The sequence below is a fragment of the Nelumbo nucifera genome, chromosome 8 (assembly GCF_055504915.1).
Source record: "Nelumbo nucifera cultivar China Antique chromosome 8, China Antique-T2T, whole genome shotgun sequence".
In the NCBI taxonomy this organism is placed as follows: Eukaryota; Viridiplantae; Streptophyta; class Magnoliopsida; order Proteales; family Nelumbonaceae; genus Nelumbo; species Nelumbo nucifera.
The window spans coordinates 22,633,444-22,650,219 of NC_142656.1; the positions used below are offsets into that span (position 1 = coordinate 22,633,444).

Consider the following 16,776-nt stretch of genomic DNA (forward strand, 5'->3'; position numbering starts at 1 on the left):
TTTTTTGGAAGATTCTACCAAAAGGGGAAAGTTCAGGAAAGGTGATTGCAATTACTAAATTTCTGGAGAGATTTCAGCAACCATCAAAAAACTTTAAGGGAAGGTTTCAGAAATTTACCCTTAAATAATTAAGGCTAACTTTTAAATCCATGTACATTTATATCCTATGCACCTGTGGAGAACTTTTGATGATCAGTTTGAAGTAAGATTAGGGCATGATCCAAAGAAACAGACAGTAAATTAAGGTTTCAACATTAGTTGTTTTTGTTTAATCTCCTATCTACACAACACAAAGGGAGTAGGCATCCCCCAAATCCATGACCTCCCCAACCCCAGTGCTGGCGGGATTCATCCTAAGTCTCTGCTACAAGCAGCCAGAGAGCTTACCAACTAGCCAGTTGGCACTTTGCCATGTGCATCTAAAGTTGAAGAGAACTCTATTAAAATGGAGGACTTCAGTCAGAAAATACAAGACCTTAAAAGTTAAAACTTTCATTAGATGCTTATAGAAGATAAAGAGCTTAAGCCTCCAGAAACACATTGTGAGAGAGAAGGAATAATGGAAAGGATGAAGCTGGATTCTAGATTTACTTCTTCTCACTATTGTTCTCCAATTCCTTTCTCAGCTGCAAAGAGAAGTCATCATTGACATCATCATCGTCCCAGTCATCTTCCCACTGTTGTGTTGCTCCTTTACCTTCCTCCTTTTCATCCCACTCTGTCAATGTACACAAAATAATTTCATTTCCTACTCCAGTATTCCTACTCAAAGTTAAGTATCAAGACAATATGTATCTTATTTTTGGGTACCAATACCCCTTTTTAAGATATTTTAAAGAAGTCATTTTTTAATAATTAAATAACAAAAAATTAAACCTCCTGTGAAAATTTTTAAGGTTCAAAGTATCGATACACCCATGTTCCTACTATCTAATTTTCAGAAAGACATCAACCAAACCTGCCTGACCGTGCACAGAGTCCAAGCCAAGCCTGAATGGCGTTGGGTTTAGCTTGAGCTGGACTTGGATGGGAAAATTTAGGCTGTAGCTTTTTTATAACAAAATCAAAATTTTACAAAAGAGGAAAAAGAGGTATACAAGTGGTATATGAGAATTGCAGCCCCAGCTTAAATATAGAGATCTCTCCACATCTCAAACAGGATTGTAGTTTACAGTTAAAAAACTACAAACATCTTGCTCACCACTCCTATGCAACGACTACAACCCACATAACTACTCTTGAAACTCTACTCAAACAGACCAACCTTTCATCAGAATTTGAAGGTAAACAGAAAAGATATAAGAGTATAAGACCAAAGACTAACATCAGTATTGAATGATTATGCAGCTACATGCCATAAGCATCACATATAATGACTTCTCCAAAATAAAACAACTGAGCACACCTTCACAACAACCTGTCTAAACACTCCTTACTCATCTAACTCATCCAAAATATCATGTTCAGATTGAAGAGAATGATCTTCACCATAACAATCAATATTCTTAGATTATTCTATCACTTCTAATTCCTCTATGACAAAAGGAAGAGAGGCCCAAGTGCCAAGTTCTTGCTAACCCGAACTTGGGCTTTAACTTTGGAGTTAGGATGGGCTCAAGCCTGGGCCCTAGTTTTTAGTGTTGGGCTTCGATTGCCTTAATCGCAGCCCAACCCACTTGAGTTGCATCACTAATTGTAATAGTTGATCCACTCAATAATAGAATGACTTGGAGAACAGTGGCCCATCATTTCGAAACAATTACTATACTAAAATTCCAAGTTACAAGCCCAAGCTTTTCCCAAATAAAATGAGTTAGAAAGTTGGATTTGCATGAGGAAGTTTCAGATTAGGGTTTACAATATGCCAAATCCTAGGCATGGGACCACAATCTTGGAGATCATATGATGATGAGCAGAACAACATTGAATACAAGGATGTAGTCAAGCATAACATCAACAAAATGGAGCATACCATACCAAATGTAGATTATTATTTACCAAAAAAAAATCTAACAAAAATGTTCAAGTCTAGGACCTGAGCAATGTTTTAAAATGCAGAGGCGTGATGCGAGGCATTCCATTACCTAGAGGCGTGAGGTGTAAGCCTCCCGAAAGCCTCCTTAAGAGGAGGGGGTCAGGAGAAAGAAGAGGAAGGGGGGATCTCATTTTTCTTTATTTTTAATAAAATAAAAATCTTTTATATTGAGAAAAATAAAGATGCATAGCACTAGTTGATTGGGCTGCATGGAAAAGGGGGGGGGGGGGGGGGGGGGGGGTCTAGGGGGCGGAGCACCCCAGCCAAAGGAGCCGGGGGCAGACCACTTTCTTTCCCCTTATCTTTTCTTCCCTTCCCTTCCCTTTTCTCTTTTATTTTCTTCTCTTTCTTTCTTTTTCTTTCCCTTCCCTTTCTTTTCTTTTCTTTTCCTTTCCTTTCCTTTTTCCTTTTTTCTTTTGTTTTCAGTCTTTTTATATGATGTGTGCATGAGGCGTATGCCTCTTGCACCTGATGCGTACGCCTCAGAGGTGTCAGCACCTCTGGCATACACCTCAGGGCGTTTTGGGAGAGTCTTGCTTGGAGGTGCAGGCGTACGCCTCCCACCCCTTTTAAAACACTGGACCAAAGCAAGGTTGCAATCATCCACTAATACATGTAGGGCGAACAAATCTAAAAGAATGAAGTAACACGTATTCTTGATCAGTTATACAGAAAATAGATCAAGAAGAATGAAGTTTCTTCAAATATAAAAGGGGGAGAATTAAGTATAAGACTATGGAAAGGCTGGAACTCACAAAAGCAAAAGTTGGAGAATTCCAATAATTCCACTACTGTTAGTTTTAATTTGGCTTATATTATGCTGCCACTACCAAAGATAGGGATGGCAACTGTTCAAATTTGTTGTGGAGGGTTGTGGGTGGGTGGGGGGATATTATATTGGTTTATCCAACCTGCCCCACCCAACCCCTATCAGGCAAGTTTTCCATTCCCTTAACTGGGTGAAGGGCAGGTAGGTCAGGTTCAGAAGAGACCGATCTGCTATTTCAGGAACAAGTTAGTTCTTAAACTGCAAAACTGTCAGATTAATTGTCAAATCACCGAATGCCCTCTATATTATAAATTTATAATTAATACGCAGTGCTTTAGGGGGCATTTTGATCATTTAGTTCTAACTCTATGCCAGTCAAAGAGAGGCAATCATGCCTCCCTCCCATTTGACATTCCACACACTCCTGCAAGCAGGCATAACCAGAGGTCAGGCTACAAAACAGTGCATCAAATCCTACATTTTCCAAATCTATTTTGGAAGAGGCAAGCAGGTATAATCTAAGCCCCCCACCCCCTCCATCTGCAATGCAGCCAGGAAGATTTTAATGGTTTTGAATCTTTCGGTGGTGCTTATTCAAAATGTTTTTGTATTTCAATTCCTAAATTTCTCCAGATTAGGAAACTTGAATTAGATCATGGTAACACCAACCTTGACCCTACAGTTACAAGTGCTTGTGTAACAATAGAAGAACCATTTAATTATTGAAAGTGCCAGGTTAAGTAGATCCTCTATTGATTGATGAATCTTCTTACAAAACAAACAGAAGTAAAAGGTGTATCAAACCATGTATGTCAGCAACTGTGAAATTCACTTGTTGAGCCACTGAGAAAATTAGAAGATATAGTTTTGTTAAGTTGAAAGTGGTGCACAATTAGCAATATCATAATGCACTAAATAACTTTCTCATGGATCTATGGTTGTCAGGTTTACAAACCTATATACGTTTTGATGGAGGGTGATTTGGCCCGACCTCATAATAAGGGGACACGTGGACGTGACTCGACATAAGTGACAGCTCAGCATAATGAGTTTGGTACAACTCAGCGTAACGAGCTCGCTATAACCCAGCCTGACAGCCCGCGGGAAGTGGCAGCTCGCTATAAGATGATACTCCGATATCCCAAGCTAAGACTCCCAAATAGGGAGCACCCCGAGCTAAGACTCTCCCAAGTAGGGAGCATTCCGAACTGAAGACAACTCGGGTTAAGCTCGTCAGCCCCCTAACTAGGATAAACTTGCTCCTGCCTAAACTTAAGTAGGCTACCTCAGAGACCTGCCTCGGAGAAGCACTTCGGCGCATCACCAGCAACTCGGTGTTAGGTAGCTCGCTGCAGAGCAGCTCGGCGTATCGTGAGAGATTTTCTGCCTGACAACCGTACCTGCCAGACTGCACCCACGTCACTCGCCTAGCGGCATCGTGCCTGCCATCACTGGAGGTTGTTTCTTGTCTGGCAGGGCCGTACTCTACAGCGATCACCTTTGCCCGACAGCTCAGCTCTGACAAATAATGGCCAGCCACTCCAAGCCGTTATTTGACAGCAGATCGCCGCAGCAGAGATTCGGAGGCGGTTGCACCTAACATGTCAGGATACCAGTATATAAGAACCCCGACCCCCAGGGGCGAAGGTATTGCGTGATCTTCACTCTAGCTCTAATTTCTCTGCAACTCTCTCTCTCTTTCGCTCTCCCAGCTTACTAACTTAATCGTCGGAGTGTGCCCGCCAGGTGAGCCCCCCGGGATCCTTCATCTTCTTCCTCACAGGTGTCTCTCGTCCGTCGCCAGCTAGGAGTGCAGCCACTTCCAGCTAGGAGTGACCAGATCGCACACCATCAATTGACGTCGTCTGTGGGAATCGCTTCGAAAAGCCTCTTTCCACCAAACCTTTCAAGTCCAGTTTCCATGGCTTCCTCCAACAACGCCGGACACAGCGCGAATATGAACACTTCCGGGGAGCAACCTCAGACCCCGACGGTGTGCGTCGGTTAGTTCACCCTACCACTCTCTATGGATGGGGTCCCGGCTCTGAACGTGCCTCAGATCACGGCACCAGTGAGTGCTCCACTCCCCTCCACGATAGGTACAACCTTCGCCGAACCGTCTATCCCCCCGGTGGCCGGACAGAACCAATTCGAAGACCTGATGCACTGCATGCGAGCTATACAAGCTCAAATGCAGCAAGTTCAGCAGCTCCAACTATATCAGCAACACTGCACCATGTTTATCAACAGCAGTATCAGCAGCAATTCCCACTACTGCCTCAAAACCAGCAGTCGGCTCCACCTCGGCATCCGGCCACACAGCAAGCTAAGCTTCGCCGTTGGAACGAACACCCCTCTCGCCGGGGAGAGACCTCCCAGACCCAGAATCCCCCTAGGAGCCAAGTCTCGTCTCGCGGCAGGAGGGAGAAACCAGTTACTCCCACCTCGCCGCGCATGGTCAGGTCAGGAGATTCTCAGCCTAACAGACCCACATCACCTCGGCTTTCAAAGTTCGAGATCCCGCTCGTAGAAAACCGGTTCGAGGTCCTGGCTTCGGACTCTAGACAAGGTCCCTCAATCCACAGCCATTGCCAGCAGTCCGAGCCACTCCCCGCGAGAACTGTGCTTGACAACACAGAGGCCAGCAGCACCAATGCGAAGCCGACAAAGAAGCAACGGAGACGCCGCAGAGTTCGCCGAGCTACAACCCAGAACATGCCCGAACTCCTCAAAGGAAAGGAAGAAGCGAGCTCGGGAGCAGTAAACGCCACTCCGCTCCTCTCTGTGCCATCTCCCCTGTCACCCGAACTCCTAGCTGTCCCGATGCCTAAAGATTTCAAGGTGCCTCCCCTAGACAAGTATGATGGATCATTCGATCCGAATGATCATGTAGATTCTTTTCAGTCCCAGATGCACTTAGCCGGGGCAGGTGAGTCCTACATGTATGTAGCTTTCTCTTCTACATTTAAAGGGGTAGCTCGCACATGGTATAGAAACCTCGTGCCCGGGACAATCAAGAGTTGGGCGCAGTTCGTGCAGATCTTCACCTCACACTTTATCACTAGCAAGAGGTGTCCGAGGTCCCAAGAGAGCCTTCTCGGCATAGTCCAGAGGGAGGGGGAATTTATCCGCAGCTACATCAAGAGGTTCAATGATGCATGTCTGCAGATACCTGATCTAGACCCCGTAGTGAAGCTCATAGCAGCCAAAAGAGGCATAACGCACAAAGAGTTCAAGTGGCACGTGGTTGCCAACAAGCCCAAGGATGTAACTGAGTTCCTCAAGCTCGCGGACCAGTTCATCGGAACAGGGGAGGTTCTTGGTGGTAGCAGTTGATTATTTCACTAAGTGGGTGGAGACCGAACCTCTCGCAACGATCACGGCGCGAAGTGTGCAGAATTTCTTCTGGAAGAACATAGTTTGTCGTTTTGGACTACCCCGAGTGCTCATCTCTGATAACGGCAAACAATTCGAGGACATTAAGTTCCAGAACTGGTGCAAAGACATGGGAATACAACAAAATTTCACCTCGGTGGTGCACCCTCAAGCGAACGGTCAAGCGGAGGTCACAAACAGAGCCATTCTCCGCGGACTGAAGGCACGTCTAGCTCGAGCTAAGGGACTATGGGTAGATGAGTTGCCCAACGTACTATGGGCTTATCGAACCACGATGAAGACCGCAACGGGTGAGACCCCTTTCAACCTCACTTACGGCACGGAGGCAGTGATCCCAGCCAAGATCGAGGTCCCTACACTACACCTGGAAGCATACGACGACGAAGCAAATAAGGATGAACTACGCACCAACCTCGACCTACTTGATGAAGTACGGGACCTCGCATACATTAGGACCGCGGCCTACCAACAGAGAGTAGCTCGGTACTATAACGCCAGGGTCAAGAAGCGAAACCACCGCGTCGGAGACCTGGTTCTTTGTAAAGTCATGGTACCTGAGCCCGGTGTTGGTAAGCTCGGGTCAAATTGGGAAGGACCCTACCGAGTAAAGCGGGTACTCGGGGAAAGAACGTATGAGATCAAAGCCCTAGAAGGGAAGCAGGCACCTCGGGCATGGAATATTGTCAACTTAAGGCAATATTACCTGTAATTACTGAGTCAAGTGGACCACAAGTCGCTCCTTGAGCCTAAGGGCCAAAGCGCCAAGCTAATAAAAGACCTCGGCACTATAAGACCCAGTTGCCTCTTCGGCATGGGCGAACTCCAGAAGAGAGTGGACTATAAGTTGTTCCCCCAGCCTAAGGGCTAAAACGCCGAGCTAACAAAAGACCTCGGCACTATAAGACCCAGTCGCCTCTTCGGCATGGGCGAACTCCGGAAGAGAGTGGACCACAAGTCGCTCCCAAAGCCTAAGGGCCAAAGTGCCGAGCTAACAAAAAAACCTCGGCACTATAAGACCCAGTCGCCTCTTCGGCATGGGCGAACTCCAAAAGAGAGTGGACCACAAGTCACTCCCAAAGCCTAAGGACCAAAGTGCCGAGCTAACAAAAGAACCTCGGTACTATAAGACCCAGTCGCCTCTTCGGCATGGGCGAACTCCTGAAGAGAGTGGACTATAAGTCGCTCCCCCAGCCTAAGGGCTAAAATGCCAAGCTAACAAAAGAACCTCGGCACTATAAGACCCAGTCGCCTCTTCGGCATGGGCGAACTCCAGAAGAGAGTGGACTATAAGTCACTCCCCCAGCCTAAGGGCTAAAACGCCGAGCTAACAAAAGACCTCGGCACCACAAAATGTCTAAAGTATAGGCAGCTCGGGTATGAGCACCTATAATAGCTCGGGCATATCAAGCAATTTGACCTAGGCGAAGTAACCTATGCGCAGACAGGTCGGGCATGCACCCTACAATATCGCTCACTTCGGTGTACACCTCGTGAAATTGTCCCTAAGTGACAGTTTGGGGTAATAGCTAAGGAACCCCTACTTCGGTCATCTAGCTCGATAGTTCAATAGTTCGGAAAAAATCACCATGGTTAGAAGATCAATTGCACAGCACTTAACAAAAAATGTATTTCATTATAAAAGAGTTCGTTACAAAAAGGGGGAAAGAAGAAAAAGAAACTGAGCTCGTAGGCTCACAGTACAAAAAACTACTTGGGGCACTCGTCGCTCTTGCCCGAAGCCTCGGCGGAGGAGCCAGCCTTGTCATCGGCATTGGTCTCTGCAATGTCATCACCGTCGCTCTCCGCTTCCGAGTCCGAGTCTTCAGCAGCTTCAAGGGCTACCTCCTTTGTGATTCGCAAGGTAGTGATGACACTCACATCGAGCTACGAGAACTCGCACTAGATCAGCCACCTACTGAGCTTGAAGCCTTTGCGGTAGCCCTCCGCCCCAGCCTCGACCAGCTCTCCCTCGAACTCCTCCGAGCTCTTATAATCCTGGACAGCCTTGACCTTGGCCTCTTCCATGGCTTGGAGGAAGATTTCAGTTCGCTCCTTGACGTCCGCCTCGAGGTTCTCCACCTTACGCTCCAAACCCGCCTTCTTTGATATCAGTGACTCGATAAGCTCTTTTTGAGCTCGCACACTATTCTCCAGATGATGGATCTTTCCGTGAGCTAAATTTAGTTCAGTATGAGCCTCACGAGACGAACTCTCAGTAGCTAGAGCCCGCTTTAAGTGCTGCTCAGACTAGTAGGTCAAGGCATGCACGGCGGAGTTCACCTGCCAAGAATATAAGTTAGTACCGCCACAGCCACAAATACAAAAAATCGAAGTAAAACAAGACTTACCACCATGCAGTGGGTAGCCGCCCGAGCTCCGAGCTGAGCAGGCGTTAGTTCAGCCCAACTTGCGACCTCCTCAGAGTATACAGCCTCTTTGCTCTTTTGAAGGCTATATTGCGGAGTCAGGATACTCCGAACTGTCTCTCCGCTCCCCGAGGAAGCAACAGTCGTCGCAGGGCGGGCCCCGAGGACGTCTCGGGCGCACAAGGTAGGACCCTCTCCGTCTCCAAGTCAATCACCGGAGGCGCACGGGAAGGTTGTTCGGGCTTAGGGATGACGGGCTCTGGAGACTCGGTTTGAGCTCTTTTAGTAGCTCGCTTCTTTCCCTTCATCTGCCCAAGAAGCTTGTCCGCGTTGAGATGCATGGGAGCTACAACAAAACCTGGCGTTAGCAACGTCAACAAGAATAAAATACCAACTGTCAAAAATAACTCTAAACCAAAGACGACCTAACAGGACTCAAGCCGGCCTGCACGAGCTTATCTTCGGCAAGGTAGTCCTTGCAATGGAAGTCGAGCTCTGCCCATGATTGGAGCGTCTCCCTTGTCTTCAAGTCCAGCCTAACACCGGAATCCTGAATGGTAGCCCTCCAATGGGTAGGGAAAGGCCACTCTATGGGATTGCGAACTACGAAATAACTCCGCTTCCAGGCTGGGATCTTATTGGGTAGTTCGTGTAAAAGTTTATAGCCTGGGCGAGGTGACAGATAATAGGTTCACTTATGCTCGGGAAGGACACAGGAAGAATTTCTCTTGATTGATAAAATAGAAGAAAAAATTTCGAGGTCGAGAGGTAGATAGTACTCGTAAAAAAGAGAGATCGTCCCTACTACATTCCGAATTGAGTTCGGGTGTAATTGGTCTATAGTAATGTCGAAGAACTTCAGAACCTCAATGATCAAGGGATGCAAAGGTAAGCGAAGACCAGCCACGAGCTGCTCTTCGAAGATTACGATCTCGTTATGATCGTGCTCCCAAGGGAAGTTAGGTACGGGGAGACTGTAGGTGTACTCTTCCGGGAGGTGGTATCGACCTATCAAAGCCCTAAGTCTATCTACGGTCAGCGTCGAGGGACCGAACCTGTCCGACGCCCTCGAGGAGAAGTAGACGCCGGATTATTCACGGCCTCTCGTGCCTCCCAAGATGACTCCACCTCAGGAGGACCGACCTGAGCCGAGGTACCTTCCTCGGGCTCATCCAAGAGACTATCAAAACTAAGTTGTGACATGACTATTGAACTGAACCAAACTGAAAAAGAAAAGCTAGGGGAGACTCACCAAGAAGAGAGACCGAACTGAAGGACTGACAAACTAGAAAACCCGAGCTAAGGACTTTAACCGCGACCTCAAGGCGAATGCTAGTGAACTTATGGCGAAGAAAATGACTCGCCCCCCCCCCCTATGTATAGCCGCAAGGTCAAGGGATCAACGGTCAAGATCAAGGAGATCTGACGGTTCCTGAGAAAACCGGTTGCATGACCCTCGAGGTCGAAATCAGTTTAGTGCATTTTTTGGCGTCCGCGGAGTCTATAGATCGCGTGACGTCCGCGCGTAAACCACACGCGACCTGGGTTATACTTGGTTGAGCCGAGTAGCCAAACTGGTCCGATCGACGAACTATCTGACTGGACGGCCTGAACCTCAAGCCAAATCCACCCGTCACGCCGTGAACTCCCCGCACCAGGTCAGGACCCCTGGCTCGGGGAGTGGGGGGCAATTGATGGAGGGTGATTTGGCCCGACCTCATAATAAGGGGACACGTGGACGTGACTCGACATAAGTGACAGCTTAGCATAATGAGTTCGGTACAACTCAGCGTAACAAGCTCGCTATAACCCAGCCTGATAGCCCGCCGGAAGTGGCAGCTCGCTACAAGATGATACTCCGATATCCCGAGCTAAGACTCCCAAATAGGAAGCACCCCGAGCTAAGACTCTCCCAAGTAGGGAGCATTCCGAACTGAAGACACCTCGGGTTAAGCTCGCCAGCCCCCTAACTAGGATAAGCTCGCTCCTGCCTAAACTTAAGTAGGCTACCTCAAAGACCCGCCTCGGAGAAGCACCTCGGCGCATCACCAGTAGCTCGGTGTTAGGTAGCTCGCTGCAGAGCAGCTCGGCGTATCGTGAGAGATTTTCTGCCTGACAACCATACCTACCATACTGCACCCACGTCTCTCACCTGGCGACGTCGTGCCTGCCATCACTGGAGGTTGTTTCTTGTCTGGTAGGGTCATACTCTGCAGCGATCACCTTTGCCCGACAGCTCAGCTCTGACAAATAACGGCCAGCCACTCCAAGCCGTTATTTGACAGTAGATCGCCGCAGCAGAGATTCGGAGGCGGTTGCACCTGACATGTCAGGATACCAGTATATAAGGACCCCGACCCCCAAGGGCGAAGGTATTGCGTGATCTTCACTCTAGCTCTAATTTCTCTACAACTCTCTCTCTCTTTCGCTCTCCCAACTTACTAACTTAATCGTCGGAGTGTTCTTGCCGGGTGAGCCCCCCGGGATCCTTCATCTTCTTCCTCACAGGTGTCTCTCGCTCGTCGCCAGCTAGGAGCGCAGCCACTTCCAGCTAGGAGTGACCAGATCGCGCACCATCACGTTTCATGACTTATTCAAATCAATAGTTTTGAAGTTCATGAACTGGTTATTACTTGGATATTTGGGGCTTTTGAGATTTTCCAAAAGATGTAAAATTGATAGCATTGACATTTACAATATTTTGGTGCAAAACACAGAATTTTGTAGGCGTCAATCAAATATAGGATCAATGCAATCTAACTGCTTTGATAAAAAAGCTCATCATAAAGACTTTCTAAAAAGATAATAGTTAAAAAACATGTAAGAGAAGAATGATATGTTTTTTGTTGTGATAGTTTTTATGGTTAAATAAAAAAATGAAGTATGAAAAATGTCAACGTCTTTATCCAAACCCTATACCAATTTCAGAAGAGAAATTATTTGAGAAAGATGGTAGTGAACTGAGAAATAATAGAACATCCTCAGACCACAGCACAAAATTTTGTAGAGTATATCTAATAAGAGTTACCTTCACCAATTTCAAATTCTTCGAACTCATCATCATCTTCAAAAAGGTCAACCTTGGCATCTTCAGTTGCTACCTTTGATTCAGTTGCCATGATAACACACTTGAAAGACCTGCAAATGGTTGCAAATGCCAACAGTGACTCAATAAATGAACTTAGCCCTGACATAACACGTAACAAAATGTATGCGAATGGTAGAACAAATTGCTATTGGAACAAAAGAAAGCACCAAATATCCCATAATGGCAGAACCTTATAAGTCAGTAAGACTGGCATCTTTTCTCAAGTTCAATATCCACAAGTACCAACACAAACTCTTCTAATACCAGTAAAAGACTCGTGTATTTATTGGCATTGTAAAACCGTGATGAGTATTTAGTTACTGCAATCATTACAATTACCTTCACAAAAATACCCAGCTAGTATCATTGTCAGACTTCTAGTCCAAGTAAATGAGTACTATGTTTCAAACAGAGTTGCAGACTCAACTTCTTATCCAGTAAAGCCCTACCTATGTATTACATGTATAAGTTTCCTAATTTGAAAATGAAAAAAAAAAAAAAAAAACTAAGATTCTCCAAGATCTTCAACTTTCGTTTCCTTCCTTTGCTCTCAGCGTGATCCTTATTGATCATTTGATCATAAGCAGTCAAATTCATCAACCAATGGAAGCTTAGTTTCTGAAAAGATCTCAATCAGGATCTTGAAAACCGAAATATTCATGAGGTGTCTTTCTTTGATGGAACCACTAGGCTCCGCCCATCTCCCCACACAATAGCATTAACAAACCAAGTTTCAGAAAATTCTCAAAAAATCTTTCATTTTTATGGTTCAAAACCAAAGAAAACAGTAGAGTAAAATACCCAGATAAGTAGGAACTCTGAATAGGAACCGTGCAAACCCTTACATGAAAATCCTAATTTAGTTTATTTCATACCTGAAAAACGTGAACTTCGAAAAATGTGGAGGATTTTCCTTCTGAAACAATGGTTGGGAGGTGGAAGGGCGTTTTGCAACAATGACGAAAGGTTAGCGAAGCTGGCTTTAAGCTTAAGGTACCGGAACTGAGAGAGGAATGAAACCAGATGCTTCCATCTATTGCTGCAAACTTTGCTGCAACAACGAAGAGATCCTATACACGTAAGAGAAATCATCGGGCCAGATCCAGCCTACCCCTACGACGGGCCCAGGTAAGGGCTATTGGGCCTGCAAAGCCCGTAACAACAATGGCTGTAAATGGGTTGGACTCGGATCGAATCAGCCTAGATTTGATATCGGGGTTCGAATAGGATTTTATCCATTGGATTTTGATTGAATCTAGATATTATTTATCATTAATAAATGAAATCACAAATAACCAAGATGTTATATTTTATTGATAAAAAGAATTAGAAATGGCTTGGCTAGTATATAACATTAGTAAAATGAATTAAAACTAATTTCTAAAAAAGCTGGAGTTATGAGCCTTTAATGAAAATATGATATTTAACCAACTTTATTATTTAGAAAAAGCCAACTATATCAACAAAAATATATTAATTTTTTATAGACATATGCAAATCTGACCTTAATTGGACTGGAGTGGGTGGATCTAGATCCAATTCAATTAGATTCGATTTAAATGTACATGTTTATGCTTATATATGCTTGATATTTATAGGGGTAATAGCATATAATATAAGGGCAACCTTTGGGGTTTAATATCAATAAAAGTAATATATTTAAAAGAATTTCAAAAATGGGTTAATTTTTTAAAAATAATATCAATAAAAGGCAAAAATACTATTCATCATTTTCTTCTTGCCATTTGTTCATCAGAACCACCGCCCACCACCGTTTGCCACCGTCGTCCATTGTTGCCCGCTGCTGCCTCCACCTCTAACAACATTACCGGAGGTGTCTAGAGGCAGAGGTGGCAGCAACGGTGCTGGTGGTCATTCCTTTGCTCACCGCCGCTGCCACCTCTGTCTCCACCCATCTCCAACGATGTTGTCGGAGGCGGAGGCGGAGATGGGCGGAGGTGGCGGCGTTGGATAGAGAAACCACCAGTGCCGTTGCCGCCACCTCTGCCTCCAGCCACCTCCGGCAACATTGCCAAAGGCAGAGGTGGAGGTGGGCAGAGGCGGCGGCAGGCAGCAGCGGACGGCAGCAGGCAGCGGTGGACAGCGGCTTTGATGAACAAATGGCAAGAAGAAGATGATAAACATTGTTTTTGCCCTTTATTGATATTACTTTTAAAAAGTTAACCCATTTTTGAATTTTTTTTAATATATTACTTTTGTTGATATTAAACCCCAAAAGTTGCCCTACGTCTCTCAGTAAAGTTGGTATGAGTAAGGTTTTTAAAACTGAACCAAACAACAAATTGGTTAGGGGTCTGATTCCTAGGTTGAACGGTCTTATTGTTCAAAACGAATGGAAGGCCTATTCTGACAAAAAAAAAAAAGATCAAACCGTTGGATGATTCAAATGGTTTGACCACCTAGGTTAGTGATTTGTTGTCTAAATCAACAGGTTTTGGCGAAATAACAATTCTGGTGAACTGATCACTTGACCAGTGATCGGTTTTTCTGATCCCACCATCCGGTCCGATCTGGTTTTGAAAGCCATGGATATGAGGGCTGCCTATACGGCACCTTATACACTCTTATTGACCAACCTTTGGTACCTGGTGGTCTCATTCCCAGGGGAGGGGGAGGGAATGCCATTCTCTCAAATGGGAGAATGGCATTCTAGGAATGGAAATGGGATCCAATTCTGCCCAACCAAAGAGTTGGAACTAGAATTGACCATTTTGATTCCAATTCCAAATCCCTATTCCCCCATAAACCAAACGGACCCTTAATACATAACTGATAGAAATTCTCCTTCCTTATTCGTTGAATTTGGTAATGAAATACATCTATCTATACTATATAAAAAGTGTGGATATAGAGCGAGTTTTTTGGACTAAAATAGAAATACTCTTTATTTCTTTGTTTAAGACAAAGGTATAAAAGTCATTTTATTATAGCTTTAATAGCTACTAAAATGTGCATATTTGTGTATTTAGCATGGTTTTTAAAAACGAATCGGTGACCAAACCGGTCAGGGGTCCGGTTATTGGTTCGAACGGTCTGACCGTTCGACCCGAATGGCTAGCCCGTTTTGACGAAAAAATAAAAAAAATAAAAAAAATTAAAACATAGGAAAATGGTCAAAATCGTTCAAACGGTTTGAACGATTAACCAGCAGGTTCAGCAGTTTGCTGACCAAAATCAACGATTTTAGGGGAAAAAGCGGTTTTGGAGGAAAACGGAACCGGTCAAGTCCCGGTTTTTCTGGTCTGACCGTTCGGTCCGGTTTGGTTTTGAGAACAGTGGTATTTAGTCCATCTCTAATTGTAAGGGTTAAAAATGTAACTTCTATTATTACTTCCCACCTCATTAAATCTTATACTTAAGGTATTAACTCTCATATTCTCTTATTAAATCCTATATTTAAGTTATTTTTCACTAATAAATGCTACTAATTAGATTTATGCCAATATTTATAACAATATAAACCCATTTATTTTAAAATTGACTTAAAAACAAAACCATTCTTTATTGAAGTGGTGGTTAAGCAATTCAACCATCACAATCAAATTAGTCAACTTATGAAATCATAGTTAGGTAATAAAATTTTTAAAATAAAAATAAATATAGAAAATTACAAAAATGTAGAACAAATTAGACACATTTATGATATTTTTATTAATCAAATTAAAAAATAAGTGGAATAAATAAGAATTATTTTTATTATTAATGAAAATAAAATACATAATTTGGAACTAACCAAAAATGGAACTATTTATAGTTTGACAAAGACCAATAGTCCAACTTTTGGGGCAAATGTGTTAACATTTAATGTCATAAATAGACAATAAAAATTAGTAAGATTTAAGAAATACAAAAATGAAACAAATACATAATTTTTGCACCAAAACATTCACCCACATGTATAATATCATATAATTATCATATCTATACTACTTATAAAAGTATGAATGAGGAGGTATTGACTTCTGGAATTTTTCTTTACTAAAATACCCTTCCTCTTAAATTTAGTTTATCTCCATTGAAAGGGCAACAAATGTAATTAAAAGAATACCATTAAGTACATTCAATTACCTCTTATTAAGTCTCACATATAAGTCATTAAATAAATCAAATTCTCTCTCATTGGATCCAGCACTTGTACTTTGTTTGTCATCATTAAATTCCACTAATAAATCAATACATAATAATTATTAATATAATGAAATTTTATATTTTTAAAATAAACATAAAAATGAAATCATATTTTTCATCTAGGTGGTGGGTAAGTAGTTCAACCATTTGGGTCAAATGGATAGTTTAAAGATATCATAAATAAATAATACAAATTTAGAAATATAAAAAATATTTTTTGTTTATCATCATTAAGTTTCACTAATAAATCCATATAATTATTAATAGAATGGAATTTTATATTTTCAAAATAAACCTAAAAATGAAATCATATTTTCCATCTAGGTCGTGGGTAAGTACTTCAACCATTTGGGTCAAAATGGAAAATTTCATGATGTCAGGAATAAAACAATACAAATTTAGAAATATAAGAAATACAAAAAATATAGAAAAAAATTGGACATGTTTCTATTATTATATATTTGTCATATTAAAAAATAACTATGATAAAATAGACATAATTTTATTAATGATGGACATCAAATATATGACTTAAAACCGATGGGAAATTAAACCATCTTTCTATCTAAGGGGTGGGTTAGTTGTTCAACCTTTCAGGTCAAATATGTTAACCATTTAGGTCAAATGGATAATTTCATGATGTCATAAATAAAATAATACAAATTTAGAAATATAAGAAATACAAAAAATATAGAAAAAATAAATTTTGAAAAAAAAAACTAGGCATGTTTCTATTATTATATATTTGTCATATTAAAAAATAATTATGATAAAATATACATAATTTTATTAATGATGGACATCAAATATACAACTTAAAATCAATGAGAAATTAAACCATCTTCCTATCTAAGGGGGTGGGTTAGTGGTTCAACATTTTAGGTCAAATATGTTAACATATGATGTATAATTAAAAATATTTTTTTAAATAGAATAATATAAAAAATATGAAACAATTTTGGGCACATCTATA

The 16,776-nt window shown here is 42.7% G+C and overlaps 1 protein-coding gene across 1 annotated transcript; it reads right to left on the reverse strand.

Annotated features, from left to right (window-relative positions):
* Positions 1-216: 216 nt before the first annotated feature.
* LOC104609110 (protein DSS1 HOMOLOG ON CHROMOSOME V-like) lies at positions 217-12,689 on the reverse strand. The gene is made up of 3 exons (XM_010275332.3): positions 12,530-12,689; positions 11,595-11,704; positions 217-718 (listed from the first exon to the last, which is right to left on the reverse strand). Exons 2-3 carry the CDS (start codon positions 11,683-11,685, stop codon positions 588-590), a joined length of 222 nt encoding a protein of 73 aa, XP_010273634.1. The 5' UTR covers positions 11,686-11,704; positions 12,530-12,689; the 3' UTR covers positions 217-587.
* Between the last annotated feature and the right edge of the window lie 4,087 nt (positions 12,690-16,776).

Coding starts and splice junctions, on each gene's coding strand:
- LOC104609110 (XM_010275332.3), bottom strand. CDS start 11,685: ATGGCAACTGAATCAAAGGTAGCAACTGAAGATGCCAAGGTTGACCTT. Junction 719..11,594: donor AGAATTTGAAATTGGTGAAG/GTAACTCTTATT, acceptor GTACATTGACAG/AGTGGGATGAAAAGGAGGAA.